The sequence below is a fragment of the Cariama cristata genome, unplaced genomic scaffold (genome assembly GCF_000690535.1).
Source record: "Cariama cristata isolate BGI_N322 unplaced genomic scaffold, ASM69053v1 scaffold3359, whole genome shotgun sequence".
Taxonomy (NCBI): domain Eukaryota; kingdom Metazoa; phylum Chordata; class Aves; order Cariamiformes; family Cariamidae; genus Cariama; species Cariama cristata.
The window spans coordinates 1-17,401 of record NW_009636177.1 but is presented as its reverse complement, the minus strand read 5'-3'; the positions used below and the strand labels follow the sequence as shown (position 1 = coordinate 17,401).

Genomic DNA, 17,401 nt, shown 5'->3' with positions numbered 1-17,401 from the left:
AACTGTTTCCCCGCTCCCATTCCTTAGCGGATTACAGGTTCTCGGGTCGGGACAGCCTCATTTTCTTAGTCGATGCCTCCAAGGCCATGTTTGAGTCCGACGGGGCCGGAGTGATTCCCTTTGACGTGACCATCCAGGTGAGGCTGCGCGGGGAGCCCTCGGGGTGCCTCGCAAACAGGCCCCCCTGGCTACCGGGGTGTCGGTCTGCCTCCGAAATGCGACCGGCTCAGGACTGCTGAGTGGCTGTGGGTGTGGGGAGATCTGTTGCCTGACGGGCCGTGTGGGGAGTTTGGTGAGGGAAGTGTTTAGAGAAGGAGCAATCTGCTTTCGGGGTGGGGTATGTAAGAAATACTCGTTGATCTTGCGCGTGGAAGGGGAATGCTGCTGGAAAATATGTAAGGCTGTGTACAGAAAAAAAATCTCTGGAAAAACAAGATTCCAAATTATTTCATTGATCTTGCGCGTAGAAGGGGAATGATGCTGAAAAATATGTAAGGCTGTGTACAGAAAAAAATCTCTGGAAAAACAAGATTCCAAATTATTTCATTGATCTTGCGCGTAGAAGGGGAATGATGCTGAAAAATATGTAAGGCTGTGTACAGAAAAAAAATCTCTGGAAAAACAAGTTCCCAAGTTATATTTAAAAGAATAGAGTAGAATTAAAAAGTTAGGTTGATTAAACTTATTCTGTAACATTTCTCCTGGTGAAATTTAGCTTTCATAGAATCATAGAATCATTATGGTTGGAAGAGACCTCAAAGATCATCAAGTCCAACCGTATACCTGATGCCACCCTGTCCACTAAACCATGTCTCGAAGCGCCACATCTAAACGTTTTTTGAACACCTCCAGGGACGATGACTCCACCACCTCCCTGGGGAGCCCGTTCCAATGCCTAACGACTCTAACAGTGAAGAAGTTCTTTCTAATGTCGAGCCTGAACCTCCCCTGGCGCAACTTGAGACCATTTGTTACAGTTCTTCTGTTTGCGAGAGTCTACTCGTATAAAGTGCTAATTGCCAAAGACCAAACTATTGCACCCTTACTGATTTTCTTCGTATTTTGACCTGTGATCATTTTTTTTCAGTGCATCCGGAATGTGTATACCAGCAAAATTATTAGTAGTGACAAGGACCTGTTAAGTGTCGTGTTCTATGGTACAGAAAAGAACAAGAACTCGGCAGATTTCAAGCACATCTATGTTCTTCAGGAGCTGGATAATCCAGGTAAAAGCAGTAAAGTGATATGAAGGTTATGTAGAAAGATGGAGTAAGGAAGTCTGTGTAGTAGCATTGTTGGTAACTGATCTCTCTGGAAACAGAGGGCTATCAGATAAACAAAAAAGTTTCTGTTACTGAGATGTGTTGGTGAGGAGGGATAAGTTTAGAAATTTATTGAAAGCTTAGAAACTGAGTGGTAGCTTAGCTTTTTTTTGTTTTAGTTGGTTCAGATCCCTTTCCCATGTGTTTTCTTCTATTTTAACGTGGTGGTTCACTTGCTGTCTGCTAAACCTGAGAGGATCTCAGCAGAACTCTTGAAAGCCCATCATGTGTCTGCTGCACTTCAGAAAACTACATGTACATGCTGAGGCACCACCGATTGCAGTTGATGGAGAATATCACAGAATGGCTGAGGTTGGATGGGATTTCTGGAAGTCATCTTGTCCAACCCTCCTGCTCGAGCAGGGTCAGCTAGAACAGATTGTCCAATATGTTAACGCATTTGGGGTGTTCCATCACTTATTTTCATAATTTTTGCAATTCTTGAATTTAACTCTTCCATTTTCTTAGAATTTCCTAGAATTGCCTAGCATCTGCTTGATAACAAGTGCCAGTTGCTGAATTGGAAAAGGTAGGAGGAGGCGTGCAAAGTATGCATGCTCGTGGTGACAGATGCTCTGACAGTGGAGAGTCTTGCGAGGGGATTTTGTCTGCTAGCTTTTAATAGCACCCTTTATCTCTGAGGAGGTTTGATTTCATTTTCTTAACTAGGAGGTGCAGGTTTAATAACACATGGGGTTCTCCTGAAAGAACTGTGCCTTGTCCTAGTTTCACAATTAATTACGACGGGGACCTGACGAGACTGCCTTAGGTTCTTCTCCCTTTTCTGGCAGCAAGCACCTTAGGCTCCTCGCTCATCCTTTCTCCTTCTCCTTCCCTGCTTGCCCTTTTCCCTGCATTAGAGGCAGTGGCTTCGCCATGCTGATAAAGACAGCACAGGTGAAAGGTGGATGCTGTTAAAAAGGAAAAAAATTGTATATTTGCTGCCCCTGGAGAGCAGCATGCTCTGGAGAAGGAGGAAATACTATAGTTAGTTACTATGTAGTACATAATGATGAACACTTACGCTATTAATTAGATGACAGCTGAGGAGATGAGAAGAAAATAGTAAGGGGCGGGAGGGAAGACATTTTCAGATGAGATTTTGAAAGTGCTATAGAATTTGAGTGAAGGGCAAAGGAAGAAGCTCTGCGGAATGCAGTAGCTGAAAAGTGAAAGTTTGTCTCCCTTTGTAAAGTTATGGGAGAAAATGCAGAAGCTGCTGTTAGGTGGGAAAAGGAGTCATAGTTGGGCTGGAGTAATCCGCAGAGCTTTGAAAAGGCTGTCCACACCTGCCCTGAGTGTTGCTGTGCTCCACGTGGTGATCTGTGGCTGCATCTGACCTCTTGGTTGGCTCTATCTGATGTGAGGGGCAAGGGAGCAGGAGGAATTCTCCACCTTCCCTGCCTGTTTTCCTCTCCCAACAGGAAGAGTCCCACACTGGTGTCAGAACACTTTGTGTCCTCTTGGCCCTAGTAGGCGCTTTCAAGCGATAACCAGCTTGCGATACTGCAAATGTTAGGCTGTGCTGAACAGTTTTTCTCAGCCAGATGTTGGAAGGGCACACGTTACTCAGATGTCAGCTGCAAGGGACCCTCGGTGCATATTTAGAAGAGTTTGCGGTGCTTCTTTCAGTATTTTTAATGCATGTGAATGCTGTTATCCCTCATAGGTGCAAAGCGTGTTCTGGAGCTGGACGAATACATGGGAGACAAAGGACGAGTATGTTTCCGTGAGACCTTTGGTCACAATGCTGACTATTCCCTGGGTGAAGCACTCTGGGCCTGCTCTAATCTCTTCAGTGATGTCCGAGTCAGGCTGAGCCACAAAAGGATCATGCTCTTCACCAACGAGGATGACCCTCATGCCAATGACAGCGCTAAAGCCAAGCTGGCCAGGACGAGAGCTGGTGATCTGAGAGACACAGGTCATTATTTTCACCTTTAATTTCAGGCAGAATAAAAGTGATGTATCCTCGCAGCAGATGTTAACTGCATTGCAAGTTTGTGATGGAAAAAGAATGTAAAATCATCGGAACTGTGGAATCTTTCTGAAGCTTTCTAAATTAGAAATTTGGTATCTAATCTAAATTAGAAAATCCATTATCCAATCTGGTATCCAACAACTAATACTTATTTTCTAAGATCTCTTTTTCTGCTCTGATAGCATCAAGCAGGACTTGAGGGGGCCATAGAAAACAAACTCTACTTTATTTCATTGTTCCACCATTTTCCAGGGAGGGAATAATAACACTAAGTTAACACAAAGGGAAAATTACTTTAATGGCTCCATTTTGAATTAGTTGAAGAACAGCAACCTGAGCTCAGAGACTAGAGAGCAAATGCTTTGTTAGCTCAACTATGTAGCTGAGATAACCAGTGTTTTTGGAGTTCAGCAGATGTGCTCGATATAGAAGCTGTGAGGCTTCCTTAATCCATTAGCCCTTATAACTGGGAAAGAGGAATTTCTGAACTCATTACTTCTCTCTGTGCCTGAGGTAAGATTATGTTTTATAGGAGCTTGTCAGAGCTGTTTCAAACACAATATTGTCCAGATTCTTAATTAGGGAGGAAACATTTTCTATGCTATGTTGTTTTGACTGAAGTTGAAGAATGCCTTTTTTCCCTAGAAAACTTCACATCTGGTGCAGATGACAATTTGGAGCTTATTCTTGCTTAAATTCTTTGCTTAGAGAAATCTGAGAGTGCTGAGAAACATGCTGATGTGAGGAAAAAAAGCAGTTTCTGTGATCCTCCTCCTATCTCTCACTTTGTTTCTAGGTATCATCCTGGACTTGATGCACTTGAAGAAGCCTGGAGGGTTCGATATCTCTTTGTTCTACAGGGATATCATAAACATAGCAGAGGATGAGGATCTTGGGATCCATCCTGAGGAGTCGGAGAAACTGGAACATCTCATGAAGAAAGTACGAGCAAAGGAGTCAAAGAAACGGACTTCAGTCAGGTTTGTGCCTAGTTATGATATTTAATGCAATGGAGGCACCTGATGTTATTTTTCAGACTGCATCTCACCTCCCTCTTCTGGAGTGATTGGTCTATAAGGCATCAGTGCTTACATTCCTCAGTCTTAATTCCTTAGTCCAAGATTTGTGTTTCTTCCATAGCTCCCAAGGATATTTGTCCTTGGTGGATGAGAAGAGTGGAGAGTGAAGCTAGGCCTCCTTTTTTCCTCTATGTGACATCTCCTATGTTGAGCTTGGCCAGAAATTTTCAAAAAATGACATCATTGCCAAGTAAAACGCTTACAAAAAATCTGCAACATGTAAAATAGTTAGTTTATAGTGAAATCTGATTGAAATGAGGCTTTTCTTACTAGTATTAGAAAAAATTCACCGCAATGTAACTGGTAGGTATTTTGGCCTATTAATAAATAGTTATATGTGGCCAGTCTGTCTAGGCACTTGGTGTGGATTCACACAGCCTTGATATTTCTGATCTCCTACTGAAAGATTAGAGATACTTACAGAGAGATTAAAGGGATCTTGACAAAGCAGATAGAAAGTATTTTTGGAACCACGTACTCCATAACAGTTGGGTTTTTTAAAGAGTGAGTTCATAGCAGAACGATATGGAAGCACAGTAAGGGAATTAACTTCACAGCCTAGTGTTTTTTTAACATATATTAAAAAAAATCCCAGCCTGAGGTGTTGTCACTGGGATTCTTGCTCCTGCTCACAGCTTTATTTTCCTTTTCTGGAAATGTTCCTCAAGTTTTCTAATAACTGAGAGAGAAGAATCCCCTACCAGTGATACCTTTTAGAGGAGAGGAAGTGACATTCACAGTAATTCATTGTTCTGCTCTCAGAACTTGAAGACTACCTCCAATTTTAAACCTTTACTTCTGAATTTTTTCTAACTTCTGATGATTTTTTTTTCCCTTAAATCGTCATATCGTTTGTCTTGATGGGGTTCTTTGGGGGAATTTTGCCTTCTGCGTGAACAGCTGTGTGAATTCAGAGGTCACATTGCATTAGGCACAAGTGGAGTGCCCAAATGTGAACTTGTCGTGTGCTCTGCTTGAGCATAGCTGCCCTTCAGAGTGAAAAAAGGTCAAAGAAATATGGTAAATTATTTGTGTTTAAATCATTTTTTATGACCAGAAGTGACACCATTGCAGGAATGTTTTTATACAAGTGAGATGATGACTCAAGTAATAGTATGTTTCCAGAGATACATGCGATTTTGGGAGAGGAGAATAGGAGGAGGTGAGAGAAAATACGTTATTTGACGAGGTGACTTTCTTTTGCAGAAGTTTTCTTTTGGAAGTCTCAAGTCTGTATCTGCTTTTTTTACACAGGTTAAATCTGCATCTGAGCAAAGATCTGTCGCTTTCTGTTGGCGTTTACAACCTTATTCAAAAAGCTTATAAGCCCTATCCGGTGAAGCTTTATCGGGAAACTAATGAACCGGTTAAAACAAAAACAAGGACGTTTAATGGAAAAACAGGCAGCTTGCTCCTGCCTAGTGACACAAAAAGGGCTCAGGTGATGTATTGATTCTGTGCCTGCTTTTTCCTGTCTCTGTGATAGGGGGAGAGATGCTGATTCTCTTGCTGCTTTTATATGTATTTCACTTTCAAGATCAAATGCAGCAATATTTACATCTGCATGCCCCTGAGGATAGCCTGGTCGCTTTGTAAGCTATGCAGAGTGAGAGTGGGTTCTTTCTCTGGCGTGACTGTCAAGGGAAAGCGTAGCCGCTGGTGGAAGTGCACTTGGGAACACAGATCATTTCTTTCTGTAAGGCAGGACCAGGTTGTCAGAGCCTGACCTTAGGTGGTCTTGTGCTATTGCTGCTGGTGTTCTCTTTGGATTCATTAGGAACAGATTTTGTCCAGTTTATTAAACATACAAATGTGAATCACAGGGCAGGGGTTGGAGCTCTTTTCCAAACAAAACAACAACAAAAAGGCATATTACCTTTGGTTTTTGTTATTCTTTGCTTTGCCTTCCTGCTTGTTAGTTTGCCTGATGTGGATTGAATGTCATGTTCTGTTCAGGCACAGCCTTATTTCAAAGCAGGATATGCAGTTGCTAGGTATATTGTCACAAGCGCACTTTGTGTGTCCTTCCATGCCAAAGGCTCTTAAAGTTGTTGTCTTAAGATTAAATACGAAGTTTATTTATACTGGACGTTAGTTTCTTGACATAAAGTACAGGAGGTGAACAGAAAGCTGAGCATTAAGCCCTGCCGTCTAACTTCAGTAGCTGGACTACAATATGGTTTGGGGTTTTTTGTCAGGTATGAGCGATGCTTCAAAAGCGTTGTTTCTCGGTCGCGTTTCTGCTAGGAATAGGTAGCTGACGTGCATCTGCTGAAGCAAGTTTAGGACATTTTCAGACAGGACCTCTAAAATGTCTGATCCAACCCAGCCCAGAGCAAGACTCACAAAACCAGATCAGGTCGCTCAGGGTTGGTTTGGGACAGCTCTGAAGAACTCCAGGGATGAGATATGACAGCCTCTCTGGGCCAGGGCTTAACCATTGTCTTAGGAAAGTGCAGTTTGCTAATGTCCAGGCGGAATTTGCCTTGGGATCATGGTCACAGACTGTGACTTGCCATTTCACTGTGCACTAATGGTGAGAGTTTGCTCTGTCTTGTCTATAACCTCCTTTTCAGTAGTGGAAGACAGCAATTGCATCCTCTTCCTGCCACCACCCCCCCCCAATTTTTTTATGCTGACAGTACTACTGTCTGCTCTTCCCTGGTTTAGACGTATGGAAATCGCCAGATTGTGCTGGAGAAAGAGGAAACAGAAGAATTAAAACGGTTTGATTCTCCGGGCTTGTTTGTGATTGGCTTCAAACCACTTTCGATGCTAAAACAGCACCACCATATCAAGCCCTCCCAGTTCATTTATCCTGAGGAGTCCCTAGTAAGTGGTGAGTAAATATGGCAAGAGAACGTTCAGTGCCTTGCATTAGGGTAACCAGCTGATTCATAGTGTGTTTGAGTGGAGATCATTGAGTGTAAAACCTTTGTCCAACTTAAAAACTTGCTAATATTAACAAGGATAGAATTAACTGTTACTGCCCCTCTCGGCTGCAGTTAGTTCCTGTTTTCTTCAATAGCAGAGAGGTGATTGGGCTTCGTGTTTCGTTATCGTGACAAGCAGCTAATCCATCTATGCAGATGTAGTCCCAAAATATTTGGTTTTGTCATTCATGAAAGTGGAGGATCCTGGTACCTGACAAGAAGGCAAAGGTGGTTAAAAAACCCCCAAACTAACCAAAACCCAAGCCAGTGAAGAAAACTGCTATTTTTAAGTCTGTATCAGCTAGGAGTGGAAACATAATACTCAGGAAGTATGGTTGAATTAACAGCACTTTATGGGCTTGTAAAGAGAGGAGAAGATGCTTCGGACTGCTTTTTCATCCCTTTTTATGTGTATATATAAGTCTCTTTATCTAGAAATGGAGCATTAACCCATCCCAAGCTGCAAGAGTAAAGAAAAAACTCTAGCTCCTCAATCTACCGGTGGATAAAGAGGGCTGAGTTATGACCAGATGCTTTGCAGTGTCTGACTAAAGAAGAACCTTTACCCTAGCTTCTCCAGCTTAGCAGTTTTCTGAACCAAACACCTTGCTTATATGTCAGTCTTTTCCTGACCACTGTATCTGCTAAAATACAAAGCAAACGTGTGCCTCGAGATGAATATTGCAGTCTGAATTCTTGCTGTGTTACTTCTGCAAAAGGTCCTGTGATGTCCCACCAGGCCAGAAAGAGGCTTTGTAGATACCTGTTTCCAATTTTCAGTCACTCAGATGCTAGTGATTTCTTTCACCAGACTGGTCAGGAGAGACACTAACATTGTCATTTTTGAGGGCTTCTCCTTGCAAAAGTTGCTTTTTACCTCTGCAATATTGCACGTATTTCAAAGAAGTCACACGTTTTGAAACTGTAATATCTAGAGTTACATTCCTGAACAAAAGAGCAAAGCTGTCAGTCTGACCGGTACAGTCTTGTCTTTGCAGGGAGTACAACGCTATTTAATGCCTTATTGATGAAGTGCTTGGAGAGGGAGGTGATGGTACTGTGCAGATTTACCGCCCGCCGGAACACTCCTCCTCGCTTTGTGGCCCTGGTTCCCCAGGAGGAAGAGCTGGATGAGCAGAAAGTGCAGATAGCCCCTCCAGGTATGGGAAGAGCCTTTCTCTGCATGATTGAATGCAGTCAGCATCATAGTGTCCTGTATAGCATGAAAATATTCTTAGTGCTGCTCCCCTTAAGACTGAGAGTGCTTTCCAACGTCCCTTTTCTTCAGTTTTGTCATAGTAAGCATCTGATGTTGAATCTCTTTTTAAAAACCCATTTGCATCAGTGCTTGCTCAGGTATAGCATGGCTACAGTATTTTCCCTGCTGCTTTTTAGCAGATTCAAGTAACTGACCTAAAAATCAAAAGCCCTTTTTTCTGTTTGCTGACTAGACAGAATGTCTTTCCCTGAATTTTATTGTATCCTTGGATACATTTTAAAGTCTTAAATAAATAATCTCGCATACTAAGCCTCACACCTTATCAGCTGAGTGGGGAATGATTCGGGAGCAAAGGCGAACTCTTGTTCTTTTGCATTTTCTCACCTCTTTAACTGGAAAATCCTCTTCTGGGAGCATGCAAAGTAGGGAAATAACACTGCTTGTGTACAAAGTAAAACATTTCAGAAATAATATGTGGGCATTAACTTAATTTTCAAACAAGCCTTTTTCAAGCTTATATCCAGTGAGAGATGGGGAAGGCGGACAAGCTGATCTCTTGCCAAGAAAGCAAGTCACAAATACCCAGTTCTTAGCTACGCGTTTAGTTTGCATTTCTTTCAAAAAGCCATTAGTGCTGTTGGTTATATACACTGAGATTGGGATTGAGTGTCATGCTGTAGCTACTAGGGAGTATTATGGATTGCTGTTGTTTACAACAAAATAGCTACCTAGTTTGGAGTTGTCAGACCTCGATAATAAGCATCTTGGTCTTTCCCATAAATTATTGTTTTGAGGCCGTAGTTCTGTATAACTGTTCTTTTGCTCCCTCTCTTCTGTGTAGGTTTCCACATCATTTTCCTACCCTATGCAGATGACAAACGGAATGTTGATTTTACAGAAAAGGTGCCAGCCAGTCGAGAGCAGGTGGACAAAATGAAGGAAATAATTCAAAAACTCCGGTTCAAATACAGGTACATGGAGATAGCGTGCAGGGGTGGGATGGGGAAGAAAGCACAACACTATTGCTTGCTCTGTTGCACATGTGGTGGCCACGAGATGAGATTTTGATGTATTTTGATGCAAATTGCTTCCCTTTGCACTAGCTTTGTCCAAACTTTATTCTTAATCATTCTGAATACCCAGGCGCCACATGCTTTATGTAGCACATTCTGGAGTTCTATAAAGAATTGCTCTTGTTCTCTGGGCTGTTGTCATTTGTTGCAGAGGTATCACATTTTATTGTGGTTCTGCCAATCTATTGCAGGTCAGATCTGGATCGTTTTAATTAGAGCACTTTAGAGAGAATAGTTAGGCCTTTTTCATTATAGCTAGGATAAATTTTATGAAGTGCTTTTACAGGAGATATTTTTCCTAGGTATGTGGAAAGTAGCATAACTGCTACTAAAGTAGAATGCCACCGTCTCCGTTTGTCTCGCACAGCTTTTGAAGTCTCACGCAGCTTTCTAATGTTGGTGCATGACAGGGTAGGGATTCAGCAGGTAACTGAAAAGAGGAAAAGCAATTCTTCTGTTGAGGTGCCGTGCTGTGTGGGAAAGAGGGAAATTTTACTTTGATATAAGTTCGTGGTAGATCTTATGTGTCTTGTCTGTCTTCTTAGCATGCATTGACATTTTGGGGGATTCTTGACAGGACTGACAGCTTTGAGAACCCAGTTTTGCAGCAGCATTTCAGGAATCTGGAGGCTTTGGCGCTGGGTATGATGGAACCAGAACAAGCTGAGGATCTTACAAGTGAGAATTGTTGGTGGGTGTGAAGGGAGGTGGGGTAGAGGGTTCTTGACTTTGTGCTAAGTCGGAGATATGCTACTACAAACCCAAATGTCTTTTAAAAAATATTTCAGTTGTGTGCAGTTCCAAGATGAAGAACTCTGGATGTGTCCATTCTGAAATACTAAAACCTTACTTTCTAATGCTATCACTTTTACGATAAAGGAAAAATTGTTCCCTTTACCCTCCAGAATTAAATTGAATCACCTTTTTTCTATGGTGACAAATGTTTTCTGTGAAATTCCTCTCTTCAAGAGTCTAATTACAATGTTTCAGTACCTGATAAATGGGCAGAATTACTTTGAGAATTATCCTGCTAGGAGGCGATGATGCCACCTCGTGGCTGTGAGAGTTTTTCTGTAAGAATACCTTGTCAAAGGATAGAAACCTACTCCTGAAGGGGAAATTCCTTGTTTAAAATTATGTTGTACTCCAGGAATAGTGTTAGAGTAGTTATTTGTCTCTCCTGAAGTGATACCTAACAAATAATCTAGGTCCCCGTGCTAGATATCGTACAAATACATGACAGAAACAAGCTGTTCTGCCTCGAACTACTTGCAACCTTAGATAGTAACCTGCTGTATTTTAAATATCTGAGATTAGACCTGGGTAACAGTGCAACCAGGTAGGAGATCTTTTACATCACTTCCACCGTGTCAGTTTTGTTCTGCATATGTATTTCCTGTTCAGGGATATGTGCGAGTCCATTACAGATGTAAAATACAAACTCTTGGTTTTACCAAGAGCTGTGAATTTCTCATTTGTGACTATCATAACATAGGTCTTTGTATTTTGCATGCTTGCAAGATGCTTGCCTGCTCGTTATTACAGAAGCACAATTGTATCTGGTGATGGCCTTGTTTAGACTTCCCTGTGATCGCTCTGTTTTTGAGAAGGCAAATCTTTCTCTTTTGCCAGTGCCAAAGGCTGAAGAGATGAACCGCAGGCTGGGCAACCTGGTGGAGGAGTTTAAGCAGCTGGTTTATCCCCCTGACTACAATCCTGATGGGAAGGCTGTAAAGCGAAAACAAGGTAAGTAATGATGGTGCAGACACACAACATGGTGTCTGTATTCAGTTTAGAAGCTTCTTTGTTTTCAATTTGTCTCATAGTTTAAAGAAGCTGCCTGTAAAACGACTCTCTTTACTCATCTTCATAACAAAGTGGGTTTATGTCGAGTGGTGATTCTTAGGGAGTAGAGGATATTGTGGTATCCATTTGGAGAACTGCTGGAATGAGAAACTGCATAGTGAAGTATATGAAGCAATGTGGCTAAATGATTGCAAAATACGTATTTTTTTAATAACTTTGTTTTTTATGGCAGAGTAGTAAAATCATTTATGCTTTCCATTTGTGTTAGTGAGGAAACAGACTTTTATGCATGGGCTGTTTAGCAATGGGCATCTTTAGGGCTAAATGTTTAAGTAATGCTGAAGTAAGTGTGTAGTTTGGCAGTCTATGAAACTCTGCTTGAAGTGGGAGTGTCAGTTAGCTGAGCTCCCTGTCGAATCATTGCATTCTTCTGTCTCGATGAGAATCCCTTAAAAGCTTCATTTAGGGGTTTCCATCAGAACACTCCTATCGATGAAATACTACATGACTTATCGTAGTGAGTGACGTGCTTCTTAAAATGTGGAAACTAGGTCTGTGAGTATGTAGGTAGCTGTTAAAGTACCCTGTGCTACTGGCTGTTAACTGTGGTATGTGTAAGGAACGTTGATGTCTTTCTATTAAGAAACTTTTTAAAATCTTGGTGATCTAAAATTTATCTTTCTAGCTTCTGATAGTCAACTGGAGAAGAGGCCCAAGGTAGAACTCTCAAAAGATGAACTGCGGAGTCATGTGCGGAAGGGCACTCTAGGCAAGCTGACGGTACCTGTTCTGAAGGATGCATGCAGGCTTTACGGGCTGAAGGGTGGGGGGAAGAAGCAGGAGCTCATGGACGCGTTAACTGAGTACTTTAATGAGCACTAAGCAGGAGCGGAAGGCCCTGGTTGACGTCTGTCTGCTTAAAATTTTGGTTGTTTTATGTGGATGCTGTGTCTGTTTAATCTTGCTGTGGAGGAGAAGGCGACTAAATGTTGCTGAATCTAGCAGTGGAGAAATTTTTTACTCTTTAGTTGTGAAACATCTCTGCAAATTTGGATTCTGTTCACAGTAGCTAAAGGCAGAATTAAATTTGCTGCTAACTCAGGTCACCCACTGCAAGGGAACACAGTTGTGCCTTCCTGGTTTCTTAATAAAACTTATTTTGGACTTCGTGCTTTGCAACACTGCCTGTACCATCTTTGCACCATCAACACAGCCAAACTCACTTCAATGTGAGTAAGAAAACAGAATGATCTGTGTTAGTAGCACCACGTGAGTTCAAGCAGCAGGTCAAGTTTGTGTGCAAACAGAGGGTATAAATGCGGTATATCACTCTCCTACTCTCCAAAACCACCAGTCAGTATCAGTACTTGTAATCAAATTGGGTTCTTTTCCACCATCGGTGTTATAAAGATTACCAGCAGATCATAAAGGACAAAATCGTTACTGGGAAGCAGTAGCCAATCCTTTGGGCAAAAAGCCAGCACTGCAGAAAGCTGCACAGCCAGGTCTTCCATTTTTAAATGGTAATAACAAAAGCTGGTTCAAAAGAGGGGAAAAAAAACCCATCATGTTCCCTGGAAGGCTGCAAGCAATTACCCCAGTTAAATTACTGAGATGGCATAGAGCTTTTCCACCTCTGTAGCGAGTATGAGTCAGGGTGTCGTGCAGTCTTCTGTACTCACATCTGTGCTTTAAAAATAGAAAAATGGCAAGTTTGGAGAGTAGCCTTTGTTACATCCGGTATTTTTATTTTTTTTTAATCATACTTATGGAGGCTGCATCTGGGGCTATGTTTTGGTTTTCAAACTTCTACCCTTGGCATGCCCCACCTGTCTTTTAGTGCAGGATGACTAAAACCAATAAATAGTCATTGCCCTTGCTCGAGGAAACAGTACTCACAGTTTAGCTAAACTGTAGCTTTCTACGGGATGCAAACATGGGATACGTGAGGTGTCCATTTTGGTCTGCGTGGTGTTTTAAGCGTTCAGGGATTCTTATGTTTGGCACACAAACTATCAGGCAACTTACTGAAGAATTAAGTCATACGTGTGATATACATGTGGCACATGTATCGGAGCCAGCTCTGACCACTGTCTTGGCACTGTGTGACCACCCTAGCTGTGCCAGCACGCTGCTCACTTCCACCTCCACAGCTCCTCTCGGAAAAGCAGCTAGCCCACATTGAGCTCTGCAGTACTGAAGCTACGTACTCAATTATACTTTCAATCAGCCTGCATTATAGTAGTTATTTTTAATAAAGATTTGTCTAAGCAATCCATTTATTTTGCCCTTTGGCAAAGAAGTTTCTGTAAATGCTCATCTTAGCAAGACGACCACCAATAAAACAGTGAGACTATCCTGTCCTTAATTCTGTGAATCTTCATTCCCCAAATGCCCTCGTGAACTTCTCTCTTGGCACAGCATGGGCCAGGCTTTGGATGATTGTGGCATGTTTGTTCTAAGTTATTAGATCTTCCTGCTGGCTTTTTCTTTTTTTAATAGCGGGCCATCGCATTAAGCAGAAGTTTAAAAGGGATGGGGATGGAAGGCTTCAGAGCAGAAAGTGAGACAGTTTTGCTTGCTCAAGAATCCTTTATTTCTGCTCCTTAAGTGCTTTGTCTTACATCAGCTATCTTGGCATGGTACAGTAGGGCAAATCCTTTGCAAAGTTGTGGTTTTAAACACAACTAGCTCAACAGTCAGCATCAGACGAAGGGAACAGCAGCTTTTCTAAACCTCATACAAATGAAGGGATTCCAAAATCTTTGTATTAAGTTCACCTCAGCAAGGATATTACTGTTATTGGCCACTTTCAAAAATACACAGACATTATTTGTCTTCAGACTTTACGAGCTGATTTCATCTGCTTGGGATGTACTTACTGAAGGTATGAAGCTAGTGCCTCCGTGGAAATATTAACAGGAGAACTGGTTTTCCCTTCTGCTATTGTACCTATTGGGTCTTTCCACGCTAGCTTTGCTTTGGCGTCCTGCAATAGAAGACAGGTTTGATACGACCCATTCCAACACAGAGGTGTAGACTCTTCTGCTCAGAGCAGTGAGCGGATTTATTATACAATATGCATTTAACTAAAGCTAGCTCCATAAAACCACCGCTAATCCAGAATGCTGGTGGTGCTTCACGCTTTTCCAGAACACAAGATTATCTAGCATTCTCTTCTTCAGACACAGGTTGATTTCTCTGAAAATTACTTGCTTTCCGTTGTCTTGGCCATGACTTACAGGGCTCATCTTCAGTCAAGTGACTGCAGTACAGTAGCTTCCCTAAAAGCATGAGAATCTTTTTATAATTATCAGCCAAATGTAGGGTATTTGCCAGCCACCACAGGCTACTCTCTACCACGTTTTGTAAATTCCCTAGGAAGCCCAAGCTCATTGATACAGTCCACGGAAAAAAACCTGAAGGAGTACAAACTACTGCGCTGCAATAGCCTGTAAGCAATCTCTGAGTTTAGCTTTACAGGCAGGAACACTTCAGTTAATTGCAAATGCTTCCACGAGGGAATGACAATTATATTTAGCTTTGTCAGCAATTTTATTTTTCTTAAAAAGTCAGTATTTAAAAATAAGTAAGAGAAGAGATTTCCCCTTGTGCATTGCCACAAGATTTCTGCTCCCCGTACACCTCTTACAGAAGTCTCTGGTCTGGTTTCAAGGAGAAGGGTTGTGCTATGTGTACTCATCTTGGCTCCGTCCGCTACTCGCAGTAGCCGCTGCCTGCCTTATATGTGGGTCTATGCTGCTCCGTCACTTAAAGCAACAACTCCAGCAGCCTACGCGCACACGCTGTGCAGGGAACTGACCCACCTTATCTGCAGTAGACAAAACCATTCCGAAACACAGAGTTACTCACAGCTGGTGGAGGCTGAAGCTTAGCAGAAATACTGCAATGCAGAGGAAGCTCCTGGGTGGGTTAAAAAAAAGCCCTGAGCAGGCAAACATGGAGGTAAGGGGGGGGGGTGTTGGTTTTGTTTGTTTGTTTTTCCTTTTTTTTTTTAAACATCAAACAGGAAATACAGTTGTACAATCACTTTTTGAGAAGTAATACAATGAAAATGAATGTGTTGGAGTGGGATAATAGAAAAGAGGGGGGAGGAGAGGCTGAAACACTAAGAATTAAGCCATTATTAAACAAAAATGTCGTGTTTTGAAATGAAACACTGGTATCAAAACTATAATCAACTGAAGCTAGACATTAATTCCCCCTGACTTCAACTTTCCTATTCCACACACACTTAAAACTCATGGCCATTTAGACCAACAGTCTTTCTATAGCTTGCTGAACAGACTGGATCTGAGGCTTTAGCTGTGATCCCTCCTTGATGGTGATGGAGCAGGCGATGACAGGCCGGGAAACGCCACACGCCCGGCCCAGGGCTTGCTTGGAGCGCACAAACACATAAGGTACGTTCTTGTCCTCGCAGAGGAGAGGGAGGTGCAGGATGATCTCCAAGGGCTCTGCATCTGCCGCCATCACAATGAACTCTGCTATCCCTCGGTTCAGTGTCTTGGTGGCTGTAAAAAAACCTGAAGAGTAAGTCCAGGTCCTTCCAGAAAGCACACCTAATGAAAAACAACTTCAGGAGATGGAGAGGTTCACAGGGAAGCGAGGCCAGCCCAGGGCTGCCGACGGGTAGGGGGCTGGGAGGCACCCCAGATGAGGGGGGACTGAGGGAGCTGGGTTTCTTTAGCTTGGAGAAGAGAGGACCGAGGAGGGAGTGGGGAGGATGCGGCTGCTGTCTTCTACTACTTCAAGGGGATTGCAGAGAAGTTGGAGCCAGGCTGTCCTCGTGAGTGCACAGGTTGCAGACTGTGACTGTTGCCTCAGGAAGATTCCGGGGACATGCTGGAATTTTATAGTTCCCTCACCCCCTTATGAGAGGGGTTTAAGGCATGGGACATGGATCTTGAGAGAATGTGGAGTTTCTATCCTTAGGGATTGGGGTTTTTTAAAAGTTTGACTAGGCAAAGCCCTGAGCAACCTGCTCCAACTGTGAAGGGAGCCATTCTCTGAGGAGGTTGCACTAGAGACCTCCAGAGCTCCCCTCAAACCCAGATCTTTTTATGATTCTAAATTGGCTAGGCATCTGGTAATCCCAGTACCGCACCACTGAAGTATGCATGATCACAGGACATGCACCAGGAACGCAGTCTGGGCATTTACCAGAACTGTATATAAATGCTGAAAAGATTACAGCTTAGTTCTGCTCCTGAACATCACAGGCTAGAAGGAAGGAGGAGAAGGACACTTGCAGTGTCCAGATCTCTGTAACATTAGTGGCCCACTGCTGGAGAAAAGCCAATTCCAATTTCTAGCCACAGCTGCTCACAAAATCCTCGCTATGATTTCTAGCGCACTTCACAACACACAGGTCTCACCTTCATTAGCTCCCTTACGGAGCTGCTTGTAGTTGCAGGATTGCTGCACAAGATCCAGCAGCGTTTTGGTGAGCTGTGCATCAGCCAGGGGGTAAGCTTTGGGATTCACTTCTGCCTCACTCTAGAAAAAGGAAAAAGTAAAGAGTATTACAACAGGAGCAACAGGGGCTTTGTTCTGAATAACACTACGGAGGCATCACGTCCAACGCGTATATTGGCTGCTGGAGTCACCTCACCATTCTCAATTGCTCGGCACGTACGTTAAAAATCCCACTGGGTTTTATTTATAAAAAGGGATTCTTCTCACGTTCAAAGTAGACAGTTATCTCTGCTCGCCCAGCCAGCCAGTTTAGATCCTGCAAACTAGGGGTAGTTTTCAGCCTTTTGCTACCACAAACACTACATAAAATGAAGCGTTTCGGTGCACAAGGAACAAGCTCCTGCCTGCAGCAAATTAACAAGCTCAGACATGAATTTTTGAAGAAACCCCGAGAAGAGCACACATCGGGTTTATTTCTGCAAATTACAAATAGCTTCTAAACGTTAACATCAATGGCGTAGCGGAACAGCGACGAAGTCACAACCGGCA

The 17,401-nt window shown here is 42.7% G+C and overlaps 2 protein-coding genes across 2 annotated transcripts; one reads left to right on the top strand and one right to left on the bottom strand.

Moving 5' to 3' along the window:
• Positions 1 to 23: 23 nt before the first annotated feature.
• XRCC6 (X-ray repair complementing defective repair in Chinese hamster cells 6) lies at positions 24 to 12,594 on the top strand (the record flags this gene model as incomplete). The annotated part of the gene is made up of 11 exons (XM_009707814.1): positions 24 to 137; positions 1,088 to 1,226; positions 2,992 to 3,246; positions 4,100 to 4,283; positions 5,637 to 5,823; positions 7,053 to 7,221; positions 8,314 to 8,475; positions 9,376 to 9,505; positions 10,185 to 10,285; positions 11,240 to 11,353; positions 12,099 to 12,594. Coding segments are annotated over 11 exons (1,752 nt in total), but the record flags the coding sequence as incomplete, so codon positions are not given.
• Positions 12,595 to 15,423: 2,829 nt separating this feature from the next.
• NHP2L1 (NHP2 non-histone chromosome protein 2-like 1 (S. cerevisiae)) lies at positions 15,424 to 16,933 on the bottom strand (the record flags this gene model as incomplete). Its single annotated transcript, XM_009707813.1, has 2 exons — positions 15,424 to 15,948; positions 16,813 to 16,933. Coding segments are annotated over 2 exons (384 nt in total), but the record flags the coding sequence as incomplete, so codon positions are not given.
• Between the last annotated feature and the right edge of the window lie 468 nt (positions 16,934 to 17,401).